Source organism: Podarcis filfolensis (genome assembly GCF_964270895.1).
Source record: "Podarcis filfolensis genome assembly, chromosome: 14".
NCBI lineage: Eukaryota > Metazoa > Chordata > Lepidosauria > Squamata > Lacertidae > Podarcis > Podarcis filfolensis.
This window is the reverse complement of record NC_139616.1, coordinates 41,823,900-41,848,408: the sequence shown is the minus strand read 5'-3', so window position 1 is coordinate 41,848,408 and position 24,509 is coordinate 41,823,900. Positions and strand designations below refer to the sequence as shown.

Genomic DNA, 24,509 nt, shown 5'->3' with positions numbered 1-24,509 from the left:
TAACAGCCAACCTCCCTATGCAGTATCTTTCCTCAGACTGAAAAGCAGTTTGCCTGGCAGCATGGGGGCAGGACTGCTGAGAAAAGTACATCTTACAGAAATAGTTCTTTGGATCCTGACCAGAATTTTGAAGTATTCTTTTTATCTACTCACTCTTTGACCGAAACAATTCACTTCTTCAAAATATGAAATATTTGTGTTCTGAAAAACTAACCATTGTATCAGACTGGAACACTGGGATAAAGTCTAAAGCACTCACTTTAGAAAGAATGAATGAAGGCAACAGTAGATTTCAAATACTATTTTTTGTGTGTGTGTGTGTGTGATTTTATGGCCCTAATGAAATATTAATAACATTAACTGGACCCAACTTACTTGAACCCAACTTTTAAATTCAAATATTAAACTTGCCAAAGTTATGGAAAAGGCTGTTATTAAAAGTTCATGTTCTAAACATAGCTTTTCTTCACCTATGTCAAAGGCCAAAAATGTGAAAATAATTAGGCAGGAGAAACATTAACAATGTCAATATACTATAGGTTGTTCCTATTATCTGAACAATTGATAAAAACATTAGAAATGAGACCATCAAGGCTGTGAGTCCTGGAAGACCTGCTCCTTTTCCATCTAGCCTGGGAGGACAGGACCCTGACGACTTCAACTGAAGCTGCTGAACAGACTTTGGAGCGGGGGTATTGTTTAGGGGTCTTGGCATTAGGGGCGTAGAAAGGAGTGGCGGTGGGTGCAGTCCATCCCGGGTGTCATCTCTGCGAGGGTGACAAAATCCCCCTGGGTGGGGATCACTCCGGGTGCCCGAGTGGCTAGCTACGCCGCTGCTTGGGGTGGTGGGACAGAGTTGTTGTTGTTATTGATATTATTTTTCTGTATCTTTATTTTAGATCTTATTATGATTTATGTGGAAATTGTTTGAATTTGGTTGTATACTATTTGATGTTTTATTTATTGTTTATGACTGCTTTTGTTGTTTATAATTATGTATTTTTTTCCTGTAGTAAGCCGCCTTGAGCATGGTTTTAACGATGGGAAAACAGCATACAAATAAAATTATGTATGCATGTTTAAAAATACCCAAGAACAATCAACACAGAATGATATAAAATAAATGTATTTAGTTAGATTACCTGAGCAGTTCACATCACAATAGGTAAAAACTATTTACAGTAAGTGCAGCTTGTAAACTGACCTTTTGTCTACATTTGAAATAATTAACTATTCCAGGAATACTGCTTCATACCACACACGTCTTGTTGATACAAGATAATAATGTCCAGACAATGCCTTTGCCCTGTCATAGCTCTCCCTCACTACATAATAGTTTACAGCCTTAAGTCTGTCGGAGGGAAAGAACAGCTGAGGTTTTCCAGTATCTCACAGTTATCTTGCCGTGCACTTGATCTTTCCCTTCAACTTTTCTTCATGGTCACACAAACATTTGGATGTATTATTTTAGGAATCAGGACTTTGATCATCACATTAAAAACAAAATGACTCAAAATTGCTTTCTTCTACATACCTTCTCCATAGAATACAGTAAGAACCTCAGAACCAGTACAGTACATACTGCACATTTACTGTCATATGGGCTCAGATCTTTATGTAAGGTAAGCAATATTTGGGAAATAATGAATATGTACTTGAACTGGAATAATTTTTTAAAAATTCTTTTCTTATGGTCCCTCCCACATAACTCTACGAGATGGAATAGTGTTTGTGTTATAGCATATTGTTATTATTTATATTTGTAAGGTAATCTGGGAGCCTCTTTCTTACTAAAGAGCAAGGCAATAACTATTTAAATGATCATTATACAGACGTGAACTGAGATCAAATGCATCTCACTCCCACAGGAGGCAGTGATGACCACCAACCCTGGATAGCTTCCAATGGTTGTAGGCATTAATACTTCGGAATACCAGTTGCCGGAAACCATGGGAGGAGAAGAGAGCTCTTGTGCTTGAGTCCTGCTGGCAGATTTCCCACAGGCATCTGGCTGACCACTGTGAGAACAGGCTATTTGTCTAGATGAGCATTTGGAGTGAACTAGCAGGTCCTTCTTATGTTCTTAAATGATTGGCTGGAACATCAACTGACCAACTAACACAAATGGCACACGAATTCATCCAAGAACTCTGAATGCTAAAATCCATGTGTGATATTCTACTAAGTTTTACTCAGAGTACATCTATTGAAATTCCTGGTAATAGACTTAACTTACTCTGAGTAAACTCGGCTGACTCCATGTATTAAATGTTGCAGTAGAACTTCTAATTAAAATATCCAAAATCTGTAATTTAATTCCATACAACACAGCCAACCTCATTTGTACCTGGGAGACCTGACTATGTGATGGTGAGGACTAAATTTGACTGGGACCAACATTAGACTAGGACTGATGAATAGGCTGCTGTGAAAATTGCCCACCTCAATAGGTTTTATCTTTTGCAGGTACCTACTTTTGAATGCATCCAGTTCTGAAGCCAGCAGAATAATAATCAGTCAATTTATGCCAAGTCTGATGCATCATGACACTGATCTTATCTGTGTAACTATGCAGTGGTGGCAGCAGTAGCAGTTCTAGGTGGTGAATGATCTGCCCTGTTGGGTTTCAGTGCCTGTCTAGGAAGGCTTACACTGCCTAAAACAAATTAACTTTTTCATTGAAAATAGCTTGAAATTGTTTTACACTACTTTCTACTTATGAAGATGTGCTTTTCTTTTGCTTTAATAATTCTGTGTTTTCTTTTGCTTGGACAATTTCTATAAATTTAGGTTATATTGTTGCATAAATTGAAATGAGCTGCATCTCCTTTAAATTGTTTTAGTTGGCTAGATGCTTCGAAGGTGCAGGTTATAGAAATACAATACATAAAGCTCATCACACATGCTTTGCAACTGATTGTTTATCATAGCTCACATTAGAACAGAGTATCCCACTTATGACTCACTGGGTTTTTAGAATGTATGTGGTTGGAAGACTCTGGTTGTATTATCCTTGACTGGGATATATCTTCTGATACCTATTTTTATACATTATCAGTATGCTGAACTCTTACCTACAGCAATTGATTTTCTGATAATTTAAATAAATTTACCATACTGCTGTCAACTACGGTTCTAAGCTTCTTGTCCCAATCTACTTCTTCAACAACAGATCCCAAACATCTTTCAGATATACACCCATGGCAATCTTCAACTAATCTAATTTGCTGCAATTTGTTCTGCTGTGTTATTTAAAGATTTCCCGTGGGGAAAGGCAAAATAAGTAGAGACAATATTTGTCTCTAGAATGTTCCATATTTACTTATCTTCGCTATGTAGTGATTTGGAATGGTCACATACTTCTGACCTTCCTCCTTTCATGTTGATTCTTTAGCCAGCATTGGTTCTCCGTGATGACAGTGCTTTAATAGCATCTCAGTCATTTATAACAAGCACAGACAAGTTAGGATGGCGAAATGCTATGGTGCTCAGTTTGAAAAGCAACGTAAGTATAATCCAATCCTCTTCTTCTGGAGGAATGTTTAGATATAAGTTTTATCTCTGTGACTAAGGTGAATCAAAGGTGTCAAATCACTTTGTGCAATTTCTTTTATTACTAGATCAGTGCTTCATCCCAGATAGTTCTAAGAACTCACTAGGCCACTGTTTGTTACAGTGTTAGAATGCATGGCATGTAAGAAATATTATTTTTAGACTGTTTTCTTTAAAAATAATTCTTATGTGACTCACACCATGAAGTTTGAACAACAATCCAATGCAGATATTTACCACCATTTATTTATATAGCACCCACTCATATAAAATATCAAGGTGGTGTACATTTTTATTTGTTGGCATCTGTCTGTCTCGAAAGACAATGGAGTGCACCTTCTGGGGCGAAGCCAAAATACTGGAGAATTACAGCATGCACAGAGACTGGTAACACGTAACTGCTGCCTCCTGCACTGTTTTTGCTGTGTTAGCTGCACCGAAGTGGCCTCACTAGTGCAAGCCTGGGCAGTGTGAATGGAGGTCCTGGGCTGCCCACATGACAAGACTCCCCTCTTGGCCTCACTGATGTGGTCCAAAGGAAAGCAGAGCAATACCTTTGGCATCAGATTGGCTGCAGACATTGCCAGAAGGAGATGTACAAGATACAATCCAACCACATTAGGGACTCCAGATTTGTGTATGGCTTACTACTTAGTCTTTTCTTCTCTTGAAGATGTCCTGCAAGGCAGTGGATATGGATTTTTCCTCGGGGGTTTACTCCCAAAGCCTTTCTCACAAATGAGCATAGCCACAAGGCAGCAGAGGTTTAAGATTATTTTCTTTCTCCTAGATGGGCTACCTTCCCAGGTTGACGAGCCCCATCTACCCCTCACTTCCCTCTATAGCACATGTAGTAACCCCCTTCATTACCTTCAGACCCACTATTGGTCTCATCTGCTCAACCCACCAGAGCTTATCTTCATATGCAGGGGAGGTCCCTAACTCACCAAGAGTTTGAGACCCATCGGCTACACCTCACCTGGTTTAACCAGCCAGTTGAAGCCACTTCCCGGGCTGTGGACACTGTCACATGCCGACACAGGGGAGAGTTGAGTGCAGGATGGAAAGAGAAGGAAGTGTCCCTCACCAGAAGTGCTACCCCTCCCTTAACACCCCTAACAACAATATAGCCAAACACAGTAAAACTTAAGATACCATAAAGCAATACAAAATAATCATAAGAATGAATGATTTATCTTATATAACATTATGCTGCTTTCCTGCAACCCTTCTTCCTGAAACAGATTCCCCACCCATATATATAATTTCATGTTAAGCAATTTGTCTGTATTAACTGTAGCTGAGGCTTACCCTAGCAAGTGTACACCACAGTTAACACTGGTGCTGACAAACTGATTAACAGCAATTGGGAATATTTACATCAGGCAAAAGAAAGACCACAAAGAGGGAGGGAGGATTGAGCTGGTGAGCGAGCGTTCCCCAGGCTTGCTCCCAACTTGCTAACCGCAGTTAGCAGGAAGTCAACATTATGCCTGCACCAGCCCAATACGAATATTATTAGAATATTTTCCATCAGTTGGAAGTTGCATTGCCAAGATTTCAGATTAATAACTGCTTTTTATAGCCTTCTGCAGAATACTCCCAGACAGCACCAAAAGAAAAACACTCAGTGCATTCCTTTTTAAAACAATCACATCATTTCAGATTTCCTTCCTTAAATTGAAAGAACTGAAACAACAGCAAACAAACATTTGTGATCGCTCACTGATCTGTTTAAAAAGGTAACTGATATCTTACACAATAGCAACACAATCAATAAGGAAGCTAAATACAGTAGATGTTTTTAAGAAACTAGAGACATAAATAAGTAGAGACCTGGTCATATAGATTTAATGGCTCAAGCCATACTGTATGTTGGGCCAAGCCATGGTTTTTGACATTGTGAGAATAGTCCTGGGGTTGTGCGCATTCTGCTCCACCTATGTCCCCCCCTCATGCACCATGAGCGCCTCTCTCCCTAATTTGTAGCAAACCACAGCACTGTTTGACTCAAACAAGCAAACTACAGTTTTTGCTTGCCTTACAAGCAACGATTGAAAGCTGGAGTTTGATGCGGTGTAATTGCAGTATTAGAATGTTGGGCTATGGGAAGATGTAGATTCAAATCCCCACTTAAGCATAGTGCTTAAATGGTGCTTGGGATAGTTATCCCCTCTCAGCCAAATATATTTCACAGGGCTGTTGTCAGGGTACACTGGGGTGAAGAAATGACAATGGATGCTGCATTCTTTAGAAGAGTGAAATAAAAATGTAATAAATAGACACTCATCTACTATATATTTTGGAAAGTGCTTTGCCTGTCTGTCAGTCTGTTCTCTATAGGTTTGGCTGCCTCTTGAGATCATAGAATTGTGGCGTTGAAAGGAAGCACGAGGGTCATCTAGTCCAACCCCCTGCACTGCGCAAAGCAACAGAGTCAAACTTGGTACAAGGTTTCCTGAAGTGAAGAGCTTAATATTTGGGTGTCAGCTGCCACTTTGAACCAAGAAGACAGACCAAAACATGACTTTGAAATGACTGCACCTATTATTTGGCATAGGTTTGGCCACCGCTTGAGATATGTTCACCAACCTTGGTAGGAGACTTCCTGAAGTGTGACTGGCAGTCTTGGTTGACATTTGGAAATGTGAAGCTAGCATGACTTCACTCTTTTTTGGCATAGGTTTGGCCACCTCTAAAGATATTGCCTCAAAACTCAGCATGAGGCTTCTCGAGGTGGGGATGGCAGACTTGGTCATTGTTTGGTTGCTGGGTGCCATTTTGATGGCAGACCAAAATGAAACTTTGGTGTGACTTCACCTGATTTTGGGAGTGATGGGTCCAAACTCATAAATTACATTATGCATTTTAAAAATCACAGTATTTTTTAGTTTCTAAAAATTCCTGGGCAGCACTGGACATTCTCCACTGGTCTTTTTAAGACTAAGAGTAAGACTCATGGCAGACACAAGAGAACCACTTTAAAAGATTTATCTTATCAAGCACCTTGTACTCCTAATCAGAAGCACAAGTAGCAAGTACTGTGCAAAAACCAGGCTGATAGAAACCGACCTTGTGCTTTCACTCCTGCTGTGGATTTTATATACACACATGTGAAAAGAATGTCAAAGTGTAGTTATATGCTAGATACACTGTCCTCTATAAGTACTACAAAAACATTTTCACTTTCCAATCAAATGAAAGCTTTTGTAATTTCCTATACATGTTCAGCTTTGCTCTTATGCAGGACACACCTTCCAAGAACACAATAGCTCAGCATGTATTGACACAGATCAACAATGCATAAAGACCCAGCAGTTTACAAAGTTGGGGCTTATATCCTGCCGATATAGTCAGATCCTCAAGCTAACAATGACACCTTAAACAAACTTGCCAATCATTGGTTTGCAAAGAAATTCACAGCAATGACATTAGGTATTTTTTTATATAAAAGGTATTTAATCATATGAAATCTCCATCTTGGTAATATCATTAAATATTGTAATATTCAACTAGCAGTCAAACCATAAACATATGTGGTGGAGTATCTGCCTGAAGAAGCTGCATACAATTATGTTTTATCATTCCTTTATGCTGATGTACTTCAATGTACACCATTGAAACACTTATTTGCTGACATGGCTAACCATATGATTACCAGAAAGAAGCATTCATGGATCACTTGAATTACTATAGCCCTAAATGGGGGTGTGGAATGACAATGGCCCATAACTGTTCCAGAAGAGAAACTAGTTGTATGTGGTACATCATCCATGGGAAAAAATATACATTCTACAACACATGCAAGCTGTAATACCATGTATGTTAACTGTACTGTATGTGGTTTACCTGGTACATTAATATAAGCCCATGTACAAAATTATGTTAATAACTAACTTATAAAGCTAGCTTTGAAAACTAGCTTTAAATATCATTTTCAAGTTGTTTTCTTTCCTACATAAATTTGTGCCTTATTCTTATAATAATGGAATCACTTGAAAATACCTGGGGTGTTCATTTCATAATATTTTTAAAACGTGCCCATGACACCTCAAGAAACTCTGCTGGTAGGATTTAAACTCTTCCATCGGGTGTTCTGAGCTTTGTGTAAAGTATATTTAAGGATGTTATGCAATTTGTATAAATATGTTTTGATGGGAATCCAATAAATGGATACCATGTTAGCCAAACAGGCCGTGTGCTGTATGTGAAAAAGGAATCATGAGGTCTAGAACAAACATAGCTTATTTTCTTTTAGAGTTATTCCAAATCCATTTTATACCTGGGATTTAAGGGGCTTATTTATTGATTTTGCAAGCCACATGATTAGCGCCCCGAACAAATGCAAGAGTGTATAGCTCCATCTTTGCTCTGACCTATGCCTCACCCACAACAGCTGTTTCCATCCGGCACCCCCCCATGCTAATGGAAAATAACTTGTCCAAGGTAAGATAGTAAGTCTTCTGCAGAAAATCATTCAATGCTGTTTGTCCATTACTTATTATCAGGTCCTGCTCCAGGACTGGAGCGCAGATTGCCCTTAGTGGGCCCCTCTTAACCCCAACTGCCCCTCAGTGCACACTGCCATCACCCCACTGGCAGCACTGCCAGCATACACAGCACCAGAAACACAGTGCCCATTACAGCACAGTCTCTAGGGATGCCTGCCTGCAAGTGTAAGGCTGGCACTGCGGGCACAGGAAAGGCATCAGTTCTAGCAGGTGCTGTTGACAAAGCTCATGAACCTTGGCAAGTTTCACCAGTATGCTAATTTCCTTATACAACCTGGGAGCTAAAGTGGAGACAAGGGCTATGTCTTTCTAGTAATGAGAATATTAAATGCCAATTCCACTGGAAATGTCAATACCAAAATGGCCTCTTGGTATGACGATACCAAAACAGGCATTTCAAGAAATAGTTGGGTAATAGTAATTTGAGGGGGGAAACCTATGTTATAATGTTCTGTCATGTCCTCCCTTATGAACCTTTTTTTTTTGAAAAAGAACATTTCCTCCTTGGAAAAGTGCTTCAAATGCTTGATAATAGCATACACAGTAGGTAGACTACATGTATATGTATTTGAGATACATAATTTACTTTACATGTCACATGGCATATACATTTTTGCCAAATCAATTGCTCTATTAACCCACTGTTAACTTTAACTTCTTAGTTGCCCCTTACAACTCTTTGCCTTCCCATTTAGCCACACTATATTTAGTTTTTAGAGAGCTGGTTTTAAGCTGATGCTAGAGAAGTAGATGTGCATAGTAGCTAATGTAACAAACACTGAATCAACAGAAGTTGGTCCAATAGACGGTATCATCTTGCATGCTTTATTGCCATGAAATCAACACTGTGCCAAATAATTCTGTCCTCTAAAACTTCTTTTCTGTAGGAGTTTTTCTGTAGGAGTTTTGGGTGCCCTGCCCCCATCACAAGACTAAAAGATCCATGGATATATGATGGGAAGCTCTACGTGCAAAGAAACTGAAAAGCTACATTTTTATTTAATATTACAGAAGGCATTTATTATTCCACTCTTTTATCCAAGGATATTTTATCCCAGTTTGAAAACCTCACTGACATGTGGCCAATGAATGCATACAACGTACAGAGTGGGCTGTTGCGCTGTTCTTATTCTCCTCAGTGGATAGACTTGGAACTACAGCAATTTCCCCATTCTTTCAGTGGGCAGCTTTAGTTTCATGCTACTTGACTTTTCTAGATTTATACAGTCCTATTATAATAACAACTAGAAAGGCCTGGGTTACTGCATCTCATCTTTCCACTCAGCTCATATTTGCATTCGGATCTAACTTTGTGGAAAAACTGGAATTTGCATAACCTATAGTGGAAGATATTGGGGAGGGGGGTGGTCTGGGTGTGGAATTTTGACTTCAGCACAAATAGATGGCCTTGATGATAAGTTTTACTTCTCTGCACATTTGCAAAGGGCTTAATACATTGGATATATTGCCTCTCAGATATTTTGGGCAAAATACAGTCTGTGTCAGATATTTGTGGTGTTCCATGAGCCTCAAAATCCATCTCAAGCTATTTATCTTCTCAGAATTTTAGCATATTGTCCAAGGCAAGTTGTAATCTTATGTAAATATATCACAGGAGGTCTGAAGCCTGGATTAGTTAAGTAAAATGCATAGTCCAAGATGTGCTTGCCTCAGAAACAACACAATTTCTGACTACTGCAATATCTAGGATTCTTATGTGTACTCAAGAAATGTGAGTCTTATTAAACAACTTGGGGGTTGCTTAATAGCTTAGGCTAAATTTACATAAGGACCATTTGCTGGATCAGACGAATGGCTTATTTAGTCCAGCATATAGCCTGACAGTGGATAACCAAATGCACAAGTGAAGTCTTGCAACAGCATTCTCTAGCTCATGGTCAGGCTTGTTAACCTGGATCTACACTAAGAGACAGCCCAAATGGGGGTTGCCAGTCTGATGCCTGTAGGAACCATGGAAGGCCCTCCTAGAAAGAAATGTATGAAGCAAAATGTGTGGGTCCCCTCCTAAGCAATTCTGTTAAATGAATAGGTCTAGCTGCTCCTACCTATCAGTGTTTTATTCAATGAATGAAATCAGAGCTGTGCTTGATAAAGTGAGTTGTTTGGACACCGGGCAAAAGAAATCCCTGGAAAGTGTACTTTTCTTGCTTCTGTCTTATTTTCCAGTAGTCACTGGAATCTCTATGGTTTTCTTTTCACTTTCCCCTAGCAACCAGGACACATCTTTCCTGTGGTTGGTTAGTCTGAGATTATATCCTTCCTAGAAGTTATTTTCTGCAAATACTACTGTACATTAAGTGTGGGTGGATATTAAAGAATCTTCTTCTCAAATGGCAGATGCAAGATATGAAAACTTTGCAAAAAGGATTACCGGTAGGTATGGTAGCTGATGTTTAGGCACGTATTAAAAAATTCTTATATACAGAGCCAGCCCATCCACTCAGTGAGGTGACACAGGCAGGATGGATGGATGGAGGAGTCAGGAGGTTTCTGACTATGAGTTGGGAGGTGATAAGGTTTTAATTAGAACAGTAAGAAGGAATAACTGGAGTGCACAAGACACAAGGAGAGGAAGATGCTGGGACTAGAGTAGCCACAAGATTCCCACTGAAATGTATGCTATAACTCAAAACCTTAAAAATAATATTTAGCAGAATCAGTCATTCAAGTTTATTTTGGGAACAAGCTAGAAGGTGCAGCATAGACTTTAAAAGAATGCTGAAGTTTATTAAAACCAGTGATGAAATAATCCAGTGTTGGAACAAGGTGCATGAAATCTGGTTATATAAAACAATTGCATCTGCTGAAATAAAATTAAAAGATTTCTTTTTAGTAAGTCAACATTACCTACTTGTGGATTACCCTACAATTTTTTGATGTGGCCATATGCTCACATAAGCATGCATTCCATAGTAGGTTAACAATTCAGACATACCTCAGCATTATTAAAAGCTTTTATCATGGAAAAAGAAATGACTTTACAATGGCAGATATGCAAAAACCCCAACTATAGGTTTAAAATAGCACATACCAAAATATTTTGGATTTTTTCTAAACCAAGACAGAATTAGAAATCATTGGGTGGTTAAAGTATTTTACAAACGTATGAGGTATACAACTAATGCATGCAACTAACTTTCCAAATTGATCAGACACTTTAAAATCACACAGAAAATTTGTATAATAAATAGATTACTCATGCTATGCATCATTTCAAGAGCTTTCAAACAGCATTTTTCAGGGCTATTTCAATGTTCTTTATATTGAGGGAATGCAAAGGTGGGTGATCCCTACCTAATGTATTTCTGAGAAAAGAAAAGAAATGTTCTGAAAAGTTGGATACAACATCAATAGAAAAGGCTGTATTTATTATCCTGCATATACTATCCAATCAGGATGTCTGTTTCACACAATATTGGAATTATTTTATTATTATTATTATTATTATTATTATTATTATTATTAATTCAAGAGGCAGTTCTGCTTGTGAAGCCTCAGCACCTTTCATTTAAAAACTGGATTAACCTTCCAAGTCCACAAAGGGGTCCATACTAAATGGCAGGGTTATCACTCTAATATACAGTGGTACCTCAGTTTACAAACTTAATCCGTTCCAGAAGTCCATTCTTAAACCTAAACCAAGGCGCACTTTCCCTAATGAGGCCTCCCACCGCCGGTGCCCTTCCACCATTCGGATTCCATTCTTAGACCAAGGTAAAGTTCTCAAACCAAGACACTATTTCCGGTTTTGCGAAGTTTGTAAACCAAATTGTTCTTAAACTGATACCACTGTACCTGCATTCATATTTTCCTCATTTACGGGTTATTCAGTCTGCTGGACAGCTTGGATTCCCAAACAAATATACCCGAGGAATCCTCTCTGAAAAAAAACAAAAAGCCCAGCTTCTTTTTTGGGCAATACTCTCACTGGGCCTTGAATTGTAAGCACCCGCAATGCCTTACACCAAACAGGTACCTGACAGAATAGCACCCATTTTATTGGAAGGTACTCTAATGTGGAAAGTTACCTACATATGGTCAACCACATTCTAAGAGCTGCAGGCCCATACTCATACATCTAACAGGAACATCTGTGGGAATTCCCCCCTTTACCTCTGCTATATTGAGGTGAACTTGTCAGTGAGGACACATTAGCCTCAATATCTTTGCCCTCTCAAATACATTACTCCAGAAAGTACCTCAACTTTGTTTCCTATTCTGAACAGATTTGGAATATGGATGCTTTGAAACCCACAAGGGAAATTCTTTGTATCCTTCTTTAAACAATCCAGTAAAACTGCCAAACCTTATTGGGCATCCAGCAATCAAAAAATGGATTGGATGCCACCTTCACCCCAAAGGCAGCATTAACACCAAGCATTTAATCCTTACTATACACAAGGGCTAGCCAACATGGTGCCAGATGTTGTTGGACTACAACTATTATCATCAGTAACAAATGGCTATGCTACTAGCTAGGGTTGATGGGAGCTGCTGTGCTGTCCAACAATATCTAGGGGCCACTGGGCTACTCCTGGATTACATTAATGAGTACTTAACTTACATTATGTGATCTTGAGTATATGCCTTTCTACTCAGCCTGAATCGGCAATAATTTCCACTCACTAAGGTCTACATATAATCACTACCATGGATTAACCCCACCCCTATCTACAAACATACATCAAGTCCACCTTTTTACAAGCTTGTTACAGGGTTTCAAGATCATAACAGACATCTGCTTCAGTAGCCACAGGGAAAGCACTTCCACAGCCCACACAAGCCCTGTTACATATAAGCACACCTGCCATCCATTGCCAGCCCTTTCTACATGAAAACATGTTAAGCAATGTATTTGAAAGGAATCAACTTGCATAGCACAGGAGGGGCTGAAGTTCAATCCTTGGTGTAACTACCTGAAAAGATCCTAGGGCTAGAGTCACTGTCTGAGACCTCAGACAGCCAAGGTCAGTCAGACTAGACAGAAAGGAATAGTTCATATAAGGCTTGCTCTTCACTCTGAATGAGTGGTTTCAATTCTCAAGCAAGCTGCTATCATGGAAAAAGAAGGGCAATGCCTTTGGGAGTGGAACTGTAGTGTTTATATTGCTATTATTATTATTCTTTATTAAAGATTTTATTGGTTTACAAAAGCACACGCCTTGTCTCTTTTTTCAGGTTGTAGTGTTTTGCAAGGGAATGTTCCAGGGTCCTATCAGTGGAATCTCCATTTAAATGAATCTGATAGGTCTTAGGAAAAAGCATGGGGAAGGAGGGCCTTAGCTCAGTGACATTGCATCTGCTTTGCTCCTGGTTCAGTCCCTGGCATCTCCCAGAAAGGATGGGGAGATGCCTGACTGAAACCCTGGAAGAGCTGCTGCCAGTCAGAATAAGACACCAAACGTCCACTTTGTACCTGCATTTGCACACATGGAAAAACTCAGATGGGTATGGAAATTACATGTATTCTAGGCCTTCAAGGGTGTTGCTAGGGCGCACCCCCTCCCTCTATTAAGCACTCAGGAGTATGTACCTGACCTTGGAGAACCAGAAAGGCACCATGAAAGGCTCTGTGTGCTCTCTTGTGTGTTTATAGGCAATAGGGCAGGTGTGGCACACTCATAAAGGAGTGGCGAACCTCACCTGCGTAGCTGCCAAGGCAAACCTTAACTCCTCACCTGCGTAGCAGCCAAGGCAAACCTCACATCCGCTCCCACCCTAAAACATCAACCCCCCGCACAGCCGCCCCATTACAACAGCGCATAGCTGTGCAATGACACTCAGACCGTGTTCGCTGGGCTTTACTCCCTGGTTAAGTTTGCACGGGACCAAATCTGTCTCCAAATTCCCACTGCGAAAGCTACCTGAGTAACCCTGGGCCAGTTACACACACACACACACACACACTCGTTGTCAGGCTTGGTCTACTTCGCAGGGTTCTTGTGAGGAGGAACGGCCCTGAACACCGAAGGAAATAATAATTCAAGAAGAGACAGTGTGGCATTCGTGGTTAAGGGTGCCAGACCAAGACCTGGGAGACCTGGGTTCAAATCCCCTCAGCTCACAGGGGCGTCCTGGGGGAGGGTGGCAGTCACAGCCTGTCAGCCTTACCTACCTCGCAGGGTTGTTGTGGGGATAACACGGGGAGGAGGGGAACCATTGCGCCCCACCTTGAGCTCCTTGGATGGGACAGAAACATGCCATAAGTAAATACGACGAAGAAGTTCGATTCACGATCACGAGTATTTATTTCCCTTCGTGATAATGAGTATTTCTCTCCCCCCTCTTCTTCCCATGTGTCTGGGTCTGCCGCCCTCCCTCTCCCAGCGCGGGGAAAGAAGCCGCTGCTCGACTTTCCCTCGCCTCAACTTACTTTATAGGTGCTTTCCGTCAACTTATTCACCTCTTCTGGGTCCCGAGACATGGTGGTGGTGGAGGTGCTGCTGCTGCTGCTTGGAACGGGAAGGGAGGAGAGGCAAGAAGGCGCAACTGCGGCTGAGGCGGCGGAGACAACTTTCCCTCAGGACGACGACGGCGACCGGCGCGCTTTTTCCCTTCCCCTGAGGCGCCTTTTTTTCCAGCCGGGAAGAGACAAGAACTCCCTCAGAGATAGAAAGAGAGAAACAAAACTCCCCTCGGAGCCGCCTTCCCCTTCCACGCAGCTGAGGTGAACCGGCGGGGACGGCGGCGCTGGCTGCCGTGGCGCCCTCGTCCTCCTCCTCCTCCTCCTCAAACTGTCAAACTCGTGGAACCGGCCAGCTCAGCGGCTCAGCCCTTTCGGGAGGCGGCCCCGGCGGCGGCGGCGGCGGCGGCAGGGCGGAGTCGGGCGAGGTGGGGCCCTCTGGGCCTGACGCGGCAGCCGCAAGGCGGGCCCGGCCGAGCAGCGAGGCGGAGGAAGGTCGCCGAGGTTGCCCGGCCGCCTCTAGCTCCGCCGCCTCCTTACCTGAGCTGCGGGAGGAGCAGGAGGCCTGTAAGCTGCTTCAGGCCGCCTCCGCCTCCTGCCCCTCACCGAGAAAATCTTCGTTATTATCAATATTAAGAAAGAGAGAAAGTTTTGAGGTGAAGAGGGAGAAGGGCGGCCGTTTTATTATGCCGCAACACGCGCACCGCCAAAAGAAAAGAGAAGAGAAAGAAAGAAGAGAGAGAAAGGAGGGCTTAGTAAGGTCTACTTAGAATTAAACCCCATTGCGTTCCGTTGCGCTTACTCTCAGGTAAAAGTCCCTGACGGAGTTGTAGTAGCAGCCCCTACAGCGCGATTCTGTTAGTCTGCTGCAGAAAAAAAAGTGGTGCTTTGTGGATTTATTTATTTTTTACCACTGATGATATAGGATTGCAAACTTGTTGGTTTGTTTATTGTTTTCTTCTCCAGTCTCCCCACCACCACTTTTTCTTGCTCCCCTCCCCTTTTAATATTTTTCTTGTCTAATGACACTTTTTATTGGGGATGGGTATATGTGTAATTGTTTGGATTTCATTATGTTATGATTTGGTTGAAATCCTACTCTACTCTCCACCCCCCCTCCAAATATAAATCACTTTGTACAACTAATCAGTTTGTACAACTTTTGCTTTTAAAACGTAAAGGTGGCATGGCAACTTATTACCCAAGGTGCAGGAAAATAAAGGTGTTGGCCTGTGAAAACAAATACATCCGAAATCTCCTACAATACCTTTATTAGACCAAACAAAAATGTCGCAAAACAGTTGACTGGTTTTTGCTGAACTCTTTATCAAGTTGGGTGGGAAAGGGGAGGGAGGGAATAAGTTGGCTGAAGATGAACCAGATACAGACTGCATGATTCACGATTAGCCAGCCTTTTCCTCCCCCTGCCCTGTTTGCCATCTGCATTCTGCAATCCTGTGTACACTTACCTGGGAGTAAGTCCTATTGAACTCAGTAGGACTTCTGAGTAAACACGTATGGCTTCCTCTGTAAGGCTGCAGTATACACAAGATGCATTTAAAGCACTCTTATGCCACCTTAACGGTCACATGCAAACCTGGGAAGTGTCGTTTGCTAAGTGTGTCAGGAATTGTAGCTTTTGTGCACCCTTAACAAACTACAGTTTCCAGGATTCTTGGGGTGGGAGGAGCCACAACTGTTAGAGTTCTTTAAATGCATGATGGGTGAGTCAACAAGCATCAGATTAGCTGTAACAGATTTATTTTGGCATGTGCTTTCATCGGTTAGAGCTCAGTTATGCAGGTACATAAAGTACTATTAGCACTTAATTTATAGCATGGTCGATCATGGTGCAAAAGACATCATGACATTTCTATACAAAGCTCAAATGTTTACAGATTCCAGAGTGGTGACCACTGCAAAAGTTTATAACAGCAAACACAAAAAGCACATTAAAGGACAACAATTTTGTGGCTGCGGAAGTTTTTAGGGGCCAGAGCTTGCTTTAAAAGTTCCCTGGGAATTTATGCCACGACAAATCAGTTGCAGTGGAATTCTGTACTCATTTGCTCAGAAGTTAATCCCACTAAGTTCAATGGAGCTTATTTCTGGGTAAACATATTTAGCACTGCAGTAATGCACACTTTCCTTGGGAGTAAGCCCCCTTGAACACGCTGTGTAACCTACTTCATAGTCAATGTGCATAGGGTTTTGCTGAAAGTCTTCAAAATGCCACAATACACTTCTCGTGTTTGTTTGAGGTAATCTTATGAACTGAAAGCATCCCTCAGAAAAGGTGGTTGCAGAATCTTGGGTCCTGCTCAGACTTGCTTTATGGTGTGCTGCCAAAAGTGAGGGGGGAAGCAACTATTACTGCTGCTGAAGGCAGAGTCATGTTGTACTCTACATGGCAACTTGAATTTGCCTCCAGGTTGGAAATGGGAAAATGGGTGGTTGCTTTACTTGTATATGCTCCTTGCTTAGGAATATCACCAATCAATGGGTGGATCATAGGTGTGGATGAGCCATTACAGCCTGAGTGAGAATTTCAGGCCTGGGGGCTGAATGTAGCCCTCCTGTCATCTCTATCTGGCCCTCAGGACTCTGTCCAAACCCCTCCCCCTCCTCAAGCTGCACTACTAACTGGTCCTGATCCCTGCTCACCTGTAGCTCATGTGGATTATATTGCTTTATATCATCCTCAAGCTCAGTGAACCCTTGATCACCAGTATCAGGTTCGGGGCCAAGAAACTAATCGAGCCCTTCAATGCCCTTGTAACCTCTGACTTGATGTCCTAGTCACTGTTGAACCCGGACCGTGATACTTCTGCTTTTACTTAACTACAGTTCAGTATTTGCCTGAACCCTAAACTATGATGAATGTTGACTTACGGTTTGTTTATACAAACCAGTTCCAAAACCCATGTCTTCGAGTTAAGTCATTACAAGCTGCAGTTAAGCAAAAGTGGAAACAAACTTCTCCTGGCTGTGTAGGAAAGGGAACAAGACAGCCCAAGGCTTACCTTGTTATATTAAGCTATGGTTTACCATAGCTGTGACTCTTTATCTTCAACTGTGGTCTGTCACGAACAGCAGCAGGAGGGCCAGAAATGTGGAGTGTAGAGGAATCCAGATCAATTTTAAGTCTCACCTGTCAGCTTGCTTACGTTGGATGTTGAAACTCTACTAACAAGGTAAAATGTATAGATCTGGAGAGAGGGCAAGTTATGGCATTCTGGTGTTTTTCTTTCTAACAGGGTTTCAGAGATTCATTCATTTTATCAGTATGCCGCTTTGCTCACACACAAAAAATCATGCTCAAAGCGGCTTACAACAAAGAAACAGGGAAGCATTTCAAACAAGCACTACAAAAACAATTTCATAATAACATAGCAAAACGATAACAATGGCAATTTTATAATATAGCAAAACAATACCAAATATAATAACATACCAAAAAAGACCCACGTCCCAATACTATAAATATAACAAGATTACTTAAACAATGTGCAGTATCCAAGAGCAAGAATAACAAGGGGGCAACACAGTTTCATCTTAGTAGAAACACCCTCCCATGATGTTGCTCACAGCCCTTCTCCTGCAGCAGCTTTTAAGGCTTCCAGTGGCAAAGGGTGGGGTAGCGGGAAACACCCACCCATGATGTGCAAATATTTAATTTTCTCCTTATACTTTTATCTTCATTTTTTAAAGCACTCAATAACAAGCCTCTAGAGAAATTGGATGGGCATGATATTATACAGTAAAGGACAGAACTGTGATAGTTTTCATTAACATATCAGCATTATTCTTGTGTGTGTGTGTGTGTGTGTGCGCTGTGGAAAAAACTTAGCATTCCATGGGACATGGAATTCCTAACACTGCTAAAGTGGTGATAGGAATGCTTTTGCAAGGACAAGATTCTCCCCTTTAAATCCCCCAGGCTATTTTAATTGATTTCCCCCTCCAGCTAGAATTCAGAAAGTGAGCAAGGGAGAACCTCTGAGTGAGGGAGCAGTGAAGTACCAAACTCTCCAATTATTCATCCACTGTAAGTGCCTTTATATTCCTGTTTCTTCTGTAAAGGTGGGCATGAGAATGAATGTGTGTTCCCTAGTTCGGCTCCAAAGCTGGTCAAAAGTTTTATATGTTTGTAGTCTAACATAGTGGTGCCCTCAGGGCCAGACATTCAGGGCCCCATTCAGCAGAATGGGCTACAATGGTAGGAGAGACTGGCTTATCAAATTTCTGAAGCAAACGAAATGATGTAAGTGACTATCTGAAGAATCTTCCCATCAGGCTATTCAGTCCAGAGTCTAAAATGAGTCTAGTGATCTAACACAGGCAGAGGGTGAATGTGTAGAATAATAGTACTTCCTTTTAACTTACGGTACACTCTGTGGTCAATGTGTGCAGCTGACGTAAAAAATAAATAGTGTTGCTGCATTACACCAGTAAAGGGACTGACCCAATCACTCCATTTCTCCAGCATTCTGATTAAGCAGTATGTTGGCTCTTTGCCATAATACACATTGATTGATTGATTGATTGAGCAAATGCATGAGACCTTAATGCTGGGGTTGCAGCACTGCAGCCATCTGATCCTTGTACAACAACATTGCCATGGGTCTTCCCGGACCTGTGGCTTTCAAGTTTCTTTCCCTCTTTCCCTCAACCCTCCTCCTTTCTATGCAAGGGGAAATGTTCCACTTAAGTCCTTGTCATGGATGGAGGAATTCTGCTGATTCCGCCTATCTTCACGCTGGAGATAATTGATGAATGTTTTACTAGGCTGGAACAAGCCCGAAAGGTGCTCACACTACAGCTCCTGTCCTGAAGCTCATTCCTTTCGCTTTCTGGCTCACTGAGTTGTAAGAAAAAGTAGCACGCTGGTGCTCAATGACCTGTGTGCAGGAGTAGCTAGATGCCTTGTTGTAATATATGTTCTTGTGTGGTTACTGCCATAATGCCTATACTCATGTGGCTGCAGGTGACTATGACCTGTGCACTATATGCAAGGTTTCTATTATTCATTTTAATTTAACATTTAAAAGCCACCGGAGATGAGTCCGTGGAACTCTCAGGGCAGCTAACAACATAATATATAAAACCATGTTGTTTACCAATGCGCTTGAGAGCATGGGAAGCATTAGGGGAGTGTGGTAGCAGCAAATTGGCCTTTTGCTCACTGTCCCACACGTGGAAGAACAGGAATATTCACGGGCGGAAGTGACCAGCACCCATTTATGCATGGTTTGGCTTCGAGACACTAATAAAATAACTTCCGTCTTCACCGTCTAAAATGCTTTTTTGTTTCCCTGGTTCCTGCAGTGAGTCATAAGACACAAACAAGAAGTGGACTTAAGACTTTCACACCAGGGAGGAGGCTCAGGTTGATATCAGGTTTCAGGAACTGTAAAACTTGATTGTTTCAGTAGATTTGAAGGTGTTTATATCTTGCTATGTGAGCATTCTCCTGATCGTACACAACATGATATGGTCAAAACAAAAAAAGAAGTGTGCATGCACACGAAAGCTCATACCAAGAACTAACTTAGTTGGTCTTTAAGGTGCTACTGGAAGGAAAAAAAATTTTTTGTTTTGACTATGGCAGACCAACACGGCTACCTATCTGTAACTGGAACATGATATGGTGTGGGTGTATGCAATTTATAGCTTGTAGCTCAAGGCCACCACAGTTGATAAATAGAGCACAGTATCTGGTATAGGTAAGACCACATGGACTCTACAAACTTTTAAAAATTGAATTTGTATTCAGTATTTCCTTTGAAGGGCTAAGAGCAGTTTAAGTATGGCTCTCAGGTAGTTTTCTACGTGGATGCTTTTTAAAACCAGACTTGCCCAGCATCCGCACTAGATCTGTATCATGTTCCTCCTTTTGGGACAAGTGACAACCATCTGCTTTTTCATTGTTTGCTTGAAAACTGGACCCCCTTACAAAGTTCTCTGGTCGATCGGAGCACAATTTGTATTCAGAATGAAGATAAATAATCAACACTTGAAAGAAATCTCTACCACTGAAAGCTCCACAAGTATAAGTTCATAGAACTGAACAGATTACTATGGTAAAAGCAAAACACTTTGGGCAAACAGCTGTTTGATTATTGCCAGCTGATCCACTATGGGTGGTCCAGGAAACAGGTAATGAAACAAATGCAAATAACCCTTTCCCTCATCTTTGGGGTCTTTTTATATATTCTTCTCTTCCACCAATGAGGCTCTTGCTACTTTTCCAATACAGTGGTACCTCGGGTTACAGACGCTTCAGGTTACAGACGCTTCAGGTTACAGACTCCACTAACCCAGAAATAGTACCTCGGGTTAAGAACTTTGCTTCAGGATGAGAACAGAAATCATGCTCCGGCAGCGTGGCAGCAGCAGGAGGCCCCATTAGCTAAAGTGGTGCTTCAGGTTAAGAACAGTTTCAGGTCAAAAATGGACCTCCAGAACAAATTAAGTTCTTAACCCGAGGTACCACTGTACTACTTCAAAATGCAGCTTTTCTTGGTGGAGATTAATGGTACTTTTTAGAAAAAGTAACACTTAAAAAATGGGTGTAATTATTAACTAGTTTCCCCATTAATAAAACGTCCAAATAGATGGAACAACCTTTAGCAAATAAGGCAATGCAATAGAGAACAACAAGGCAAGTGAGACAATGCAAGCAAAACAGTAAATTAGTTAATGAACTGGCCAGGCTCCAAAGAGCTACATTCAGCATGCTCAGGTATTTAGACACGCTCTGGGGGATTTTTGATGCTTTTACTTTGGCAAGCAGATTGCTATGCCGTATTACAAACTACTCATTGCCTTTTCTGGACAAAGTAGCTCAAGGGCCTTGTTCAGACAACAGGTAGGTTGGTAGCCATCACTTTCAGGGAAGAGGTGGAGAAGGAGACAGTTGAAGGAAATGAGGAGGGATGGCAGGACAGGACATCACATGCATGTGCTCACACGCCCTAAGCAAGCAGGTCCTTAATAGCAGATTACTAAGTAACTGCGACTAACCCTTTATCACCATCTGGGATTAGTGGTTGGGACTGCTAGGACAGAGAGCATGTTTCCCCAATAAACAATGGGGGTTGACGGTAAGACATGTTCTGTGAATGCAATTAATCTGGTCTTGGTTCTGGATAAATGCCACTCCAGTTGGAACAGTTGCATCCTTTACTTCACACAAATGAGTCCCATGGCTAAATAGAAAAGTGGTGCTGTGTTGTTAGGTATGCACTTTCCCGCAGATCTGATTTTTCGCGTCTAGTTTTAAAAACCGAGGCTACGATCATATTCATATCCACTTGGGAGTATAAACACTGACAACTGGGAAACACAGGCCTGTGAGCGCTCCAGTTGGAGAACAGCCTTTACCAAAGGTGTCATGGGCTTTGAAGACACTCAAACTCAGGACGCAAGGGAGAAACATACTAAGAGGAAGGCACGCTTGGCAAATCCACACCGTGATCAACTCCTGCTTGGAAACCAATGTCTCCACTGTGGAAGGACGTGTGGATCCAGAATTGGCCTCCACAGTCACTTACGGACTCATTGTTAAAACCGTGTTTATGGAAGACAAACTTACTCGGTTACAAGTGATCGCCAAAGAAAGCATTGAATTCACTGGTGCTTTCTCCCTGGTAAAATGCATAGGATCATAGAATTGTAGAGTTGGAAAGGACCTCCAGAGTCATCTGGTCCAACTCCCTGCAGTGCAGAAATGCCCGCAGCTGTCCCTGGCTGGGCTCGAACCACTAACCTTCTGGTTAACAGCCAGACACATGGACCCATTGTGCCAACTTGGAAGGGTAACTTAGGATCACTTATTTCAAAGGGTCTACTCTGAGTAGGGCTTAGTTGCATACAACCCATAGGGACCAGTACACTGAACAATTTTGCTTCCTTTCCAATGTTGCTGTTTTCTGCTTCACTCTGCCTTGGCCTGGCCCAGCCTTTCTCAACCTGTGGGTCCCCAGATGTTGTTGAACTACAACTCCCCTAGCTAGCAAGGCCAGAGCTCAGGGATGATGGGAGTTGTAGTCCAACAACATCTGGGGACCCACAGGTTGAGAACCGCTGGCCTGGCCCATCCTCACAAAAAGCAAAGCAGCAAGCAAGAATGAAGTGGCCATGATGAACAGGGAGAAGTCAGGTCTCATAGTTACTGAACAGACAGGGCCGTTAGTTTTCATCAGGAAAAAAATGAAATGTCTGTGTTTGGTAGGCAGAGTGTAAATACTCATATCTGAGAAATGACCAGACCGGTTCTTCATTAACATAAATTTAACTCGGTGAGAACATTGCAAGAAGAGTAGCTGGCAGTGGAAAATCCATGTCGCAAGGGAGTAAACAACATTAATATAAATCCATTGTACCAAGTTAAACTCCCCTCAAGACACTGACAAAATACTAAGAATGAGTTTTCTTTCAAGTGGCTTTAGTTCAGAAATGGAAACACCAAGGAATGTTTACTCCCATGTCTTGGAATCTTTGCTAAAGGCACAGAAGTAATTTACCGAAACAATCTGTTGTTCTGTTAAAAGAGTTTTATTGCTTGTGTTCATATGCTGAAATACAGTCTGGACACGAGAGGGAAAAAATATGTTTATTTTGTGGCTTCGTGTGTGGGTGTGCAGTGTTGACTATTAAAGTTAAATCTAGGAATACTTTTATGCAGAGCAGTATGGAAGCAATTTATAACCATACTTGTATTATTTGAGGGCTCTTTTTCCTCATAATTTATAGTATTGCTCAGATTATGTTTAATGGCTTCTGCAGTAATAAAGTTTGGCTTTTAATTTTGTTTTTAAATGTCCAACGCTTTGTTGAACATGAGAACAACCCAAATTCACACAAAAGATGCAAGAAGCAGAACAGAAGTGTTTGGTTATGTATCCATCTATCTGTGAAGTCAAAGGCAGTGCTGGGTAATCTGCAGGGTACTCCCCTACTGTGATCACAGAGAGAAGACAGTTAAAAGTAAAGTACAAAATCATAGGCTTGTGGGAAAACAGTGTGTTTGCTTAATTGCTACCAAAATCAGATAAACTCGAGAAAGGAAAACAATATGGAAGTAAATGAAAGCTTCAGCCTTTGCTGCTATTGGCTACAAGTGATTTCACTTAAATCTATAGCTAGATATTCCTGAGTCATGGTCTCAGCTGTTGAAGTGGTATGGAAATTTATGAACATTCCAACTGATCAGAATTACTACTTTTTAAATAAAAAAAGATTGCACATAAAGCCAAGGAACTGGATGGAACAGTTGGTGGAAAGTGTTACAGAGGAGGTTGAGGCAGCCCTCTAGCAAATTGTTAGATTGACGGTTTAATCCTATACATGTCAATACTAATAAATAACAACAGTAGTAGTTCTTGTTCTATTAGTTGCTTAACACATACCGTATTTTTCCCTCTATTACACGCAGATTTTTTCTCCTAAAAAGTAAGGGGAAATGTCTGTGCGTGTTATAGAGCGAATGTGTGGTCCCTGGAGCTGAGAAGCGTGAGTGAAGGCAAAAATCAGGCAAATATCAAATCGTCCGGAGAAGGGAGGAAAGAGGAAGCTGCGGCTTTCCTGCATTCTGCCTCAGGGTCTTACTGCCCACCCGCTTCTGTTTCCTTACTGTGTTTGCTCAGACGGAACAAAGAGCAGAGAAAACCCCTCCCCTCCAGGCAAGCAGAGTGGAAAACAGATTCCTCTCCGTGCGTCTGGGACTCGAAGGCAACATGCAGGTTGGGGGGGGGGGGAGAGAGAGAGCTGGTTGGCTTGTGGGGGGGGGGGACTTTTGCCTTCCTTTCCTCCCTCCGGTAAAACCCCTCTCCTGCATTCTTAGCCAGCTGCTTCTCTGCACACCCCTCTCCTTGTCGCTTCTATGTTTTTCCTTCCCTCCCTACTTAAAACGTGGTTCCAATCACGGATCCACATGGATCCTCAGGATCTTTGCATTGAGTCACCCCAAATTCACCATCAGATCACATAGCAATGATCTGATGCAAAAACAGGGCTGC

General features: G+C 41.7%; 1 protein-coding gene across 3 annotated transcripts in view; it reads right to left on the bottom strand.

Annotated features, from left to right (window-relative positions):
- Positions 1–15,198, bottom strand: part of BAIAP2L1 (BAR/IMD domain containing adaptor protein 2 like 1) — a 59,547-nt gene extending 44,349 nt beyond the window's left edge. For 2 of the 3 annotated variants that reach the window (XR_014541412.1, XM_083585258.1), the window contains exon 1: positions 14,458–15,198. Coding sequence is in view for 1 of the 3 variants with exons in the window: in XM_083585258.1 (XP_083441384.1) it covers positions 14,458–14,508 (51 nt within the window). In the remaining 2 variants the exon portion in view is untranslated. The remainder of the gene's footprint in view (positions 1–14,457) is intronic. The other variant, XM_083585259.1, reaches the window with a different exon arrangement.
- Positions 15,199–24,509: the final 9,311 nt, after the last annotated feature.